The sequence below is a fragment of the Apus apus genome, chromosome 2 (genome assembly GCF_020740795.1).
Source record: "Apus apus isolate bApuApu2 chromosome 2, bApuApu2.pri.cur, whole genome shotgun sequence".
In the NCBI taxonomy this organism is placed as follows: domain Eukaryota; kingdom Metazoa; phylum Chordata; class Aves; order Apodiformes; family Apodidae; genus Apus; species Apus apus.
Window position 1 is genome coordinate 1,329,677 of NC_067283.1, and position 11,927 is coordinate 1,341,603.

General features: G+C 50.2%; 1 protein-coding gene across 1 annotated transcript in view; it reads right to left on the minus strand.

Moving 5' to 3' along the window:
• The window catches only part of PTH1R (parathyroid hormone 1 receptor), a 119,844-nt gene extending 112,106 nt beyond the window's left edge, over nucleotides 1-7,738 (minus strand). The window contains exon 1 of the mRNA XM_051609964.1: nucleotides 7,579-7,738. Coding sequence (XP_051465924.1) covers nucleotides 7,579-7,653 — 75 coding nt within the window. The 5' untranslated portion in view covers nucleotides 7,654-7,738. The remainder of the gene's footprint in view (nucleotides 1-7,578) is intronic.
• Nucleotides 7,739-11,927: the final 4,189 nt, after the last annotated feature.

Sequence of the window (11,927 nt, forward strand, 5' to 3'; positions counted from 1 at the left end):
AATAGAGGATTCTTCTTGCTCTCAGTGTGGCAAGACCAAGCAGATAAATACACTGAAGTGCTTGGAGAGAGGGGAAGGGAGATTGAAGTCAAGATAACATCAAGAAACCCTGATTAGCAACAGGGCAGCCATGTGAAAAATGAGATAACAAGCCTGCCTTGGGTGCTGAGGCAGCAACTCTTGTCTGCAGCCCTTGCCCCAGACACTGATCTAGGAGGAGGTCTTTTTTGAGAGGCCAAGTCTCCTTTCAATGAGCTGCCCTTATCTGACAGACAGCTGATTCTTGAGGTCGTTATGGTGGAGAGACTCAAAGACACCAAACACCTTTGGACTTTGCAGGTTCACTTGCTCTGCAATTTGCTAGGGTCAGGGAGGTGGGCTAGGGCAGGGTGGCTGCACTTCCTAGTCCTGCCCTGGCTCCACATCTTCCTCAACGTGGATGTAGGTTTTTGGCTTTGCAAGCAGCAGGACAGAAGTCAAGTGAGAAGGTACCAGCTGTGTTGTATCTCAGCTTGCCCAAGCCACTTCTGAGTCTTGGAAGTCCCTTTTTATGTCTGTATGCTACATAAAAGGTCCTGTCTTCTGGTTCTTGAAGCCAAGTGGCACGGCACACTTCATGTCTACAAGCCTCATCTCATTTTCCCCCCCAAAACCTGGAGTGCAGGCACATCCGATACCCCTGACCTACCTTATCCACTTGGCACTACCTGCAGGACTCCTCTGCTCAGACGAAAACTCTGCCAAGAAGCTTGCTGATGATCAGATGGTGTTGCTGATGGAGGGGAGGTGCAGAGGAAGCATGGAGCCTACACTGAGGTCACACTGAACCCTGTGCCTCACTTTGCTATATGTGTATTAATTGCCCAGGAGTGGGAGGTACAAGAGGGTTGAGGTGTGGGGCTGTCAGATGGAGAACTTGAGGGCCTTTATGTCAGTATAATGCAACTGTACAACATGGTGTCAGGACAAACCTGACATTGGTGACCACCCATCCCTTTTTGTCCCCACTTGTGACACACTCTCTCCCTCACGTGTCTCAAGAATTCCCCCAAGCCTTTCGTGTGCAGATGTCACTCACTGATGCAGCCACAAAGCTTCTCCTGTGCTTTCTTTTCTTTTTTGAACCTTGGGTTAGCCTCGTGGAAGCTCAGTGACTTGGATCAGCTCATGAAGGATGCACAGCCAGGAGGGAGGAAGGGAGGAAGGAGCACCATCCCTCTGCTGCTGAAATGCCTTGAACCAGGGATGCTGAGCAGGGGGAGAGGGGAAAGGGGCACAGAAGTCCCCTTTCTGCTTTGCTGGGTAAAGGGAAAAACACATGGGCAGAAAGACAGGCCAGCCTAGCAGGAGATTTCAACAACCAAACCATGGCCTGAATGGTGTCTAGTGGGATTTGGGCTGCAGGGAGATCATGACACAAGACGGCAGAGCTCAGCCTGACCCAGCAGCTATTCTGCTGGCTGTTTTAGCCCCGAGGGTAATTTGTTTATTGCCACATTGGGAAAGGTGTAATGCAAAGATCACCTTTAGTACAGCAGCTTTTGCAAGGCCAGCTGAAGTTTGAGGGGTTATGGGCTGAGATCACCAAATATTGTAACAGCTGAGTGAATGTAGAGTGAGAAGGCAAGTTCTTCACCTGTGGGAAAAATATCTTTGAAATGGTCTAATCTTTAAGACAAGCTGATCCTGTTGAGTTTTTCCTTTTGGACAGGGCTTGCCTTAAGAGATACATTTTCTTTGGGTCTTTTTGTTGTTGTTGTTGTTATTGTAATTGTTACTAACTTAGAGTTGATAACATTTCATTTGCTGCAGGAGCTGAGCAGACAGAGAAAACCCTCCATGCTTGTCCTTTCCCAGAGAACAGCTTGTCCAAAAAGGTGGGGGATTCCTGCTGGCTTTTCCCTTTGATCTGGACAGTGTCAGAGGGTGAGGAAGTTTGGAAGGATTGCAGCTCAAAAGGCTGAGAGGAGCTATGGAGTCAGAGAGCTGCACAGTCCAGTGAGGGCTTAAATGCACGTCAGATTTCATTGCCCTTTCCCAATGAAGTGGGATGAGGATGGAGCTGCTTGGCAGCCACAAGGGTCAGTTTCTGGGGGGCTTTTAAGCCAGTGGTATCTGTATGTTTCTGCTATTCCCTCCTCCTGGTCTTTAGGCACAAAGTAAATTCAGCTTCTGCAGGGTTTAGCTGGAGTTACAGCTTTGCCACTGGCTCCAGGGAGCTGGATGTCCCCAGCCCTGTGTCTCAGTGCCGGGAGAGATGCTTCACCACCTCCTCCCACACTGCGTGATCACAGGCTATGTGGATTTAAGGGGCCCAGTGTGATAAGTTTGGTGTTTGAGCCCCAAACAACTTTGCAAACCAGGGACTGATATCAGCTGGATTTGATCAACAGGCTGAGCAATGCATTTCCCAAGCAGAGGGAAACCCTCCAGCCAGCATCTTTACACCCTAGGAGAGTCACTTATCAGCACAGCCAGCCCAGGAAAAGCCATGATACCAGACACAGAGCTGTGGGGCAACTCTCAGCCTCCCAGCATCATCTTTCAAAGGGACATGGTAACACAGAGGGGGGTGCCAGTGGCAGCAGCTGTCTCTGCTTGGGCTGTCTGGGCTGGGGTTACCCCTTGCAGGGACTGCAGACACACCAGAGTGATCCCACTGATCTCAAAGCACCGCTCGGGGCTATTTCTAGGAGGCCAGAAACCAAACAACAACTGCCTGGACCTGAAAGATACACCTCGGATTTAATTTCTTTCAGCCTTGACCCCCCTGTTCCCACAGTTGCCCTGTTGTTTTTCCTTGTCCCCACACAAAGGACCTCACAGCAAACCCAGCCTGCTCAGGTCAGACTTGCCACCGGGGCAGCTGAATTTTTTTTAGCTGGCACGGGATGAAATCACAGCCCGTGCATCACCCTGACACGGAGGCTTGTTTGCTTTATATTTTGTGGTTGAGTATTTTATAGTCCAGGGATATCAGCTAATCCAGAAGCACAATAACAAAAATTGTATCTTTCATAAACACACGGGGCAGGGATGGGCAAGTTCCCAAGTGTATGGCAAAAAAAGAACATTTCAGACATTGTTTCCCTGCACTTGGAGCTTGTCTTTATTTAATGAAGTTAAACAGCGAGTCGGGCTTTGTAGGATCTCCGTACAGGGTTATTTTATTATTCTGATTATTTTTAGGATGGGCTGTATTCTGGGGCAGAATATGGTTATCTTTCCCTTCCAGCTATAAATTATTCAACTTCAAATCCTTTCCTGATCCCTGAAGCTGTGGATCCGATTAGAGCAACAGGAAGCAAGTCAAGGAGCAAAACGCTGATCGGTGCGTCCTTAATCCAGCTGCTTTGCTGCCTGAGCACTGGGGTTTGGGCTGGTTGGTGACCTGAGTATCACTCAGGTGTGAACCAGGTGATCTTTTCTGGTTTATACTGCATCTTCCTGTTGGAGATTAACAACAGTGCTGGATGCAGCTCCCTTGGGAACAGGGGTTGGGAACCTTCTGCAGGTGACCTGGCTGAGCTTGTCCCTATGTTGTGTTACCCTGGCAAGAAAGGGCCTCAAGTCCCCTTCTGACACCCCTTGAGTTTCTGGGGGAGTTCTATGGCTTCTCTGCAAAACCAGAGGGAAGCTTCAGCACTGCCCGAGAAGCCTGAGAGGGGCCAGGGCTGGGGAACCACCAGCTCCAGCAAACAGAAAAGGATTGAGAAAGTTCTGCTGCCAAGGAGCATCCCCCAAATGTGCAGCACTCCTGTGAGGCAGCGAGCACTGCTGGAAGGCAAGACCCTACCTGTAAAGTGGGGATCCATTTTGTTCCCCACTTCATACACCACATGGACCTGCTTCCCTGGGTCATGTTGAAGGTGATTGCAGCTGGCTTAGCCTGGTACCCTTTTCCCAAAATCGAGCTATTCTGACCCAAAGTCCTAATGAAAGCTGATGGCGTTCTTTTTCTTTTCCTTTTTCTTTTTCTCTTTTTCTTTTTCTCTCTCTTTTTTCCCCATTATTCTGATAATTATTCTACAGAGTATCTCCTCCAGTATCTCCCCCTGGGTTGGTGCCAGGCTGACACTGGCAAGAAAAGGAAATCAGCATCTTTCAGATATAACCGTAGTGCCTACATCTTAACTTCTTCCGTGCTCTGTTGGTGTCAGACCTTGCTTTTAAAGTTCCTTTTGCACAGATCTTCTTTCCAAGCCCATGTTTGCAGAGCTGTCTGACTCAGGACACTCTTGCTTCCCTGTCCCTTGGACCAAATAGCAGAAAGAACCAAAATTTACCCCCTCACCCTGCCAGATTTCAGACACAAAGCCCTCAATTGACAAGCAAAATTCCCTTTTCCATTGAAGCAGGTGTTAAGCAGGAATTCTCCCACGAAAATGCTGGGAGAAAACTTTCTGGATTACTAGGGAGGTTGGAGAACAGCAGAGCTTCACCCAGTACTTTACCCCACATCAAAGACACTGTCTGTCCCTCCCAGCTGCCCCCCTAATGCCCAGGGCAGGGATGCTGATCTCCTTATGGATTTTCCATGGCCACAGGATGGTGAGGGGGGGCCACCATTTCTGCACAGATACTTGTAGCTCTGACAAGACCCACTCCCACAGCATTTTCCTGGGTGCTGAAAATCCCATCCTGGTTTACACTGAATGCAGGGACACTCAGCCCCAGTGCTTCAGAGAAGTGGTTCAGCTGCCACCATCCTTTCCCATAATGTACCAGTGACACAGATAATAATAATAAAAAAAAACACCAAACATTTTCCACCCCTAGCTCAGCACTGTTGCTTCAAAAAGTGACTTTTCTATCATCTCTGCTGGCTGAATAGGAATAACAGGAGTGATAGCTTTGGATTTAGGGTGCTGCATGCTCTGCCTGGTCTCAGCACCACCAACTCTCAGCTGCAAAGCAACCAAGCTGCAAAGAACCCAGCAATTAGGGCCACGACTCTCAAGAATCGAGTCTTCCAGCTTCAGACAGATGAATTGTGCCCTGAAGCTCCGAGCTGTGGGCTGCCTGAGTCTGTGGGAATCCTCCTGACTCAAACCCCACAACAGAGCTTTGCTTTGCTCTGCTGGAGAAACGAAAGATCAGGTACCACTTTTAGCTTAGCCCAGAGCTGCCCTGGAGCCTGTCTCTAAATAAAGTCCTTGCATCCCCATCCTTCTGCTGCTGCCCTCATTGATTTTTGCTTGTTGCTCCTAAGGGAGAGGGACTTGGTGACTTCTATTGATGGCAGCACATAAACCACACTCAGACCTTCTAGCCAAATATCAAACATATACGTGACCCTTCTTACAGTGTAGCAAATCAGACACACTGTGCTGAAACATGCAGTCAATACTATACAGTGGTTTTAAGTTCAACTGAAAATCAAGTTGTTTTGGGAAAGAAACAACAACAGCAAAAAAACACAACCCCAACAAAACAGGCTCTAAGCACCCTGTAAGTTCTCTGCCTCACAACTTGCTGTAGAGTGGGATGATATGAGGCTGACCTTCTTATTCTGCTATATGCCAGAAGGGACACACAACATCTCTGCAGCCCCTGAATTGTCAAGACAACATTTCAAACCTTCTGGCAACTCCTTCTGCTGTCAGAAGTGGGTTTGAAAAGCAAGGGAAGTGTCTGAAATAGGCACTGCTGTCCGGGCATAATTTAATCAAATGGGATTTGTAGTGGCAGGACCCTAAACCAGTACAGCAGAGCAAATACCCTTTTGCATGCTTCACCTAACCCTTCCCAGCAGATTTCCCTGCTTTCTTATTCCTCTGTGAGTCTGGAAAAGTTATTCCTGAATTACACCCAGTTCCAGCTCACCCTGAGCCGCTGTCACCTTCCTGCACTGCTGAGCAGATCACTTGTCATCTGGAAGTGTCTGTTTTGATGGGGGTATAAAAGATAAAATACCCAGTGGGAACAGGAGGCAGCTGACACTTGGTTCACTATCTGGTCCTCTGCGCTTTTTGGAGGTACCAGGATGTACTGGAAAAGGGGAGCAAACTGGGAATGGGATCGTAGATGCTCTCTGCAGCCCTCGCCCGTCTTTTCTGGGTCCTGAAGTTGGTTGAAATGCAATCTAGCTGCTTCAAGAACCTGATTTTCACTGGTACCAAGAGAGACACCAGATCTAGCAGGAGTTTTGTCGCTGACTTCAGCTGCAGAAGGGTTGTGGAGCTGGGGGGTAGCAGGTGCTACAGGACCTACCCTGTCGGGGTACGGACCCAAAGTCAGGTGCGGTCATGGAGATGAGCCTCCAACCCTGGAATTGGGGAGAAACCTAAAGCATGACTAAAACCTCAACAGATCTACAGAGGGTCCCCTCAGCTTCCCCAGGTTACTTTGGATTTTGAAAGGTTTATTCGTGCCTAGAGTTAGACCAAGACAGGGATGGAGTGCACCAAGGATTGTTTTCCGAGGGGCTGTTCCCTGCCATTTATTGATGGGACGTTTCTCTCTAGCACGACGTTGAATGTGTGGAGGAAATGCCCCCCACAACCGGTCCTGTGCAAGGTCCCAAGTAGTCCCTACAAACCCCAGGGATGATGATTCCTGGAGGATCAGGGAGGACCTGGCTGGAGCCAGGGTCAGGGGGAGTGTGCTGCCCTCCAAACACGTCTGCATCCCTCATGGAAAGCGGCCACTGCTTTAGGTGGTGGTCACGGTCCTTTTTGTGTCAGAAGGCTCTGAGAAATGGCCATCAGTGGTGTTGATACTAGGGATGGAGAAAACTAGCTATCAAAGCAGCATGTCCTTCAGTCATTTAACATCTGGTGGCCAATTCTGCATGACATCTCCCTTCACTTCTGCAGAAGGGCTTTGGAGACTGCTTGGGGTCTGTAGATCTTAGCCCATTCCACATCACCACCGCCAAGGCAGTTTCGACAGGCTTTAGCCCTTTTTGCTACTGCTGGAAAGATATTCCCACTCAGTGTGTGCAGGAATGGGTGAAAACAGTGCCAGGGAGCAAAGGGTTAATACTACTTTCATGCTCCTGACTGTAAACTGTCTGCAAAGCCTGTACTATGAGGTCCTCTCCAAACTGAAGCCCAAAGAGGAAGGTAGTGTTTCACTGAGATTGGGCAGATTTGCAGATTAAGAAGATTGAATTAAAACTGAATTTGTCTTCTTGGGAAGGGAGGGGTTGCATTAAAAAAGAAAGAAAGAAAGAAAGAGAAAGGAACAACAGAAAGAAGAGTAAAAGTTGTCTTTTACCCACAGGTGTCTTTTAAATTCGCCCCCAAATGCTGTCCCCAAACCCCTGTCAAGCTTCACGCCTTCCTGTCCTCAGGGGTTTCAAAGTGATTCAAACTCTTTGGGAAGCACAGACATTTTAATTTCATCTGGTGCAAGCAACTCTGGAGACCAACTGCACACACTGTCTGCCAGTGAAATAAAAGCCACTGGGCTGAAAAAAAGAAAAAGGAACAAAAACCAACAGCAAAAAGAGACCAGCAACCCCAAAACCTCAGCACTCTGCCTCCTAAATCCTTGATACAGTAAATTACTCATCAAGGAAACAGCCGTGCAGATCGTTCAGGAATGCGAAGGGAAAAAGCTGGAGGGACTCACCAGAGCGTAGACTGAGCTCAACACGGAGCAGCAGAGGATCAAACCCAGGCTGTGATAAACCAGATATGATCCCATATCCAAGAGGCTTCTTCCAGCATCCAAGCTCGCTCAGGGAAGTAGGAGGACGAGAGGTCTTCCAAGCGCTCCGCTTGCAGATGATTTCTCCTTCTCCTTCCCTCCCTCCCCCCCCCACCCCCACCCCCTCCAGAATTTGTGCTTGTTTGATTGTTTGTTTGTTTCCACAGTTGTTGGTTGTTTTTTTGCGGGTTGTTCTGTTTGTTTTTTTTTTTTTTAGCCAGAAAGGCACATGACAAGAAAGCCCGGTCCTTTGCTTCGCTTTCTCATGGCTGGAGATGTGGGCAGCTCCCGAAACGCCGCCGAGGAGCCCATGTGAAGCGAAGCCGCTCCGCTCCCTTCAGAGCCGCAGCCCCTGGTGCTGGTTGTTTTCCGTGTGCATCTGTCTCGGAGCAGAAAAAATCACATCCATATGTCAAAAACTGCTCTTCTGTTTCCTTTTTATGAGGCAGTGGGAAGTTCAAATAATTTCTTTGTCAAACGCAAACACACAGAAAGAGGGAGAGAGAGAGAGAGAGAGAGGGAGGGAGGGAGGGAGGGAGGGAGAAGGCGAGAGAGGGGTGGAAGGGGTGGGAGATCGGAGAGGGTGGGGGAGGCTTTTAACCACTGCTTTATTTTTAGATCCAGTAATTTTATCTTTTAGGTTTCAAAGGGGTTGGTTTTGGTTGTTTTTTTTATTATTTGTTTGTTGTTGCTTTTTTTGGGGGGGTGTTAAAAGACCCCCCAAACACGGCTCTTCCCCCCCCCCCCCTCCCGGCTTCTCTTGTGGTCCTGCCAACAAACCCCGAAGTCGAGAGTTAAAAAAAGCGAAAACTTGGAAACATTTTCACTTCTCGGTTACCTTTTCGCCAACAGCGGGGCTCGGGGGGGATTTGGGGGGGGGGGGTTGGTTTTTTTGGGTCGGTTTGTTGTTGTTGCTGCTGTTGCTGGTGTGTCCCGGCTCGGCGGCAGCTCGGCCAGGGGCTGGGTCCTCCTGCCCTCCAGGTCGCCGAGCGGGTCCTTCACCCACCGGGATTTTTGCTCCTCTCGCCCTCTCCGGCTCAGAGGATCTGCAGTTTCCAAAAGCCGATTGAGCCCGGCAGGAGAGCGTGGGGCCGCGGGATCGCTCCCCCCGCCCTGCCCACCCCCTTCGAGCAGTTCATTTCAGATTTTTGCCCTTTTTTTTTGGTTGGTTTATCACCCCGTTCCCCGCGGCACACGCGCTGCTCACTCCGCGAAACGGTCGGAAATCTTCGGGTTTGGTTTTGTTTAATTATTTATATATATATATATATATTTATTTCTTTTTTTTTTCCACTCGCTCACCCTCATGAGCACAGACTCCTCAGTCCCGTGTCCAGAAGGAGCCTCCTGAAAGCCGGGGAAGGAGTTTTTAGCCTCCCGGGGCTCGCTCGGGACGTCCCGGAGGGGTCCGGGCTGAGCCCCCCGGGAGGAGCCGCCACAGCCTCCCGGAGCCCATCATCGCATCCTTGCTTCCCCCCCCTTACAGCCCCTCATCCTTCTCCTCCTGGATTCCACCAGCTTTCAGGAGTTTCAAGGCAGGGATGTTACTCCCAGCTCGGCCGGGTTAGTTTCGTTCATAAAACTACCAGGAAAAAAAAAACACACACACCAACGTATAAAAGAATAAAATTCCAATAACCCACCCCCTCCTCCCGCCCCAAGCTGGTGGAGGTTTATTCAAGAGCCCCAAGGAGGCTCCACCAACCATCCCCTCATCACTATTTCGACGTGGGAGGAGAAGTGAGGAGGGGAGGGGGCTAGAAATCCTGACAAGGATGCAACAGGCGGGCGAGCAGGCTCTGCGCTCAGGGCTGATTCCCTGGGAGAACTTTAGAAATCAAACCGTGCTGTTGCTTTCCCCCCCCCCCCCCCTTTTTTTTTTTTCCCCTTGTCATTCTTATTTTTGTTTCGCCTTGCAGAAGCGGCGGGGTCCTCAGGAGGAGCCGAACGGGGGCAAGGAAGGGAAAAGGAGGTAAAAAAGAAGTCACCCTCCTCTCTAGATCTATCAGGGAGCAGACGGTAAAACCATCAAGTTTTCGCAGAGGGGAGCTGTGTGCGTTTCTGTTTTAGTTTTTTGGAGCGAAGGGGAAAAAAAAAAGAAGAAGAAGAGAGGGGGGGGGGGGGGTGAAAAAAAAGCCCTCTACAGTCGGTTTGTTGCCTTTTTTTTTTTTTTTTTTCACAGCCCCATGGCTGTGAATAGGTGCCTTCAGCTAATTTTATGAAAAGGGGCTCTTTCCAAGGCTAAGGTAGAGTAAGGCTTCCTGTAAGAGAGAGAGAGAGGGAGGGAAAAAAAAAAAAAGAGTTCTGCTCTTGATGCAATCTTTTCCTCCTCCTCCTCCCTTCCAAAGCCTCTGCCTCTCCCTCCCGGCCTCAGCGGATCTCCCCAGCTGCGGGGGGAGAGGTGCAGGTATAAAAGCCCCCCCCCACCCCCCCCACCCCTGCCGGGACCCCATTGGTTGGTTGTAACCGGCCTGTGACCGAGGGGCTGGGAAACCCGGGGTCAGTCCTGTATCCTTCCCACCCCCCTGTCCCACCCCATCCCACCCCCCTGTCCCACCCCCTTCCCCCCCCCCCCCCCCGCCTCGCAGGCGGCGCGTGCCGCCAGAGGGGAGGGGGGAGGTGGGGAGGGAGGAGATGGGTAAGGGGGGTGCTAAGGGTGGGGGGGGGTTTAAAAGCAGTGAAGCCTTACCCCCCCCCCCCCCCCATTCCTCCTCCCCAATCCGTTTTTCAAGCTCTCGCAGCTGGTATTAAAATACGTCTTTATCGGGGAGAGGGGCTCCAAAAGGAGGGAAGGGGGGATTGTTTTGTGAGGGGTTCCTCGCGGAATCCCTAGGCAGGTATTTCCACCTCTGCTGGGCTTTGTTTCTGGGGTCTGGCCCACTCCCCTCAACCGAAGGGGGCTGGGGGGGACACAGCCCCTGTCCCCGGGGGGGCTGAGCATCTGTGTGTGTTTAAGCGTGGGGTGGACTGAGCAAATATGTGCTCAGGGCTCTATAGTCTTTCTGAGAAGGAGGGAAATAAAAATCACTGCAAAGTTTCAGGAGCCTCATCACAGCTCCCTGGCTGCTTTTTTTTTGTTGAGTTTTTTTCCCCTATCCTAGGAAAGAAGGGAGAAGCAGGGAAAGTCTCCTCTGTTAAAATGCCCCCATCTCCTGTCACTACCAGGAGGTGTAAGTAAACCAGGATCTGATATGGTTTAGAGGATGGCCACATCCAGGCTTTGGTGACTTTTGGGGTGTGGGACTGGACTGGGGATGCTTCTGGGCTGGTATTTCTCCCCAGAATAGTTAATTTATGAAAGGCAGATACCCCTGAGCTGCTGAAGCTATGCAAGAAGGAAATTGTTCCCTCCCTCAAGCCCTAGTTTAAAGCTTGTCCAAAGAGCACAGCACAGACACCTGAGTGGCCGTGTCTCAATCTGGTGGCCACCAAAGCTACGAAGGATGTTTTCCTGCATCCCCTTTATCCACAAGCAAAATAATCTCACACCTCAGGATTCCCTGGGTCCAAAGTCAGCCTCCTGCCAGGTATGGCAGTCTGGAGGGTGGGAGGTGTGAAGGCTTTAGCTCTTTTCCAAAGGGATGAGCATCACATGCACTGCAGGTCAGTTCTAAGGTGGGTTTCCCCAAGTCGTAGCTCTAACCCTCCTCCCAAACCACTCAATGCAAGACACAAGGGAGGACCGAAAAGGTGCTGCCCCACAACCCCATCCTTCTCTCAGCCCCAGCCATAAGCGTTCATCTGAAGTTCAGTTCACAATTCAACCTCACTCCTGTAGATTTTTGCCAGTGCTGTGGATGAGCTCAGATCCACAGGAGAGCTCTCCTCAGATACCACCCTGCTCTTCTCATCACCTTCTTCTGTCTCCTCCGGGCAGAGCAGGAAAGCAGGAGCTCAGGAGTGGGACTGGGTGGATGGTTGATACAGATGTCTTCTGAAGTCACAGTGAATCATGTCCAGGGACTCCCAGTACCAGAGGTGAACATGTGAATATCTTCACCTTCTACGTGGCCACAGAACAACTTGTCCAGTTCTTTCACCACATAAAAATGTTCCCTGTCTTGACTCATGGGGTGAGACAACCAGACCCTGCAGTTTTAGGCCTCACCATCCTTGGAAATTGTGATTTATGCAAGAAGCAGCTCTACTGCTCTAGTTTGTTTCTGAGCAGGTGCTCCAGAAAAATGCTGTTGTCATCTCCCATCATCCCCAAATGCTGTGTAACCTCTCTGCCCTGATTGCAAGAGGATTCTTTCTTTCTGTACACACTT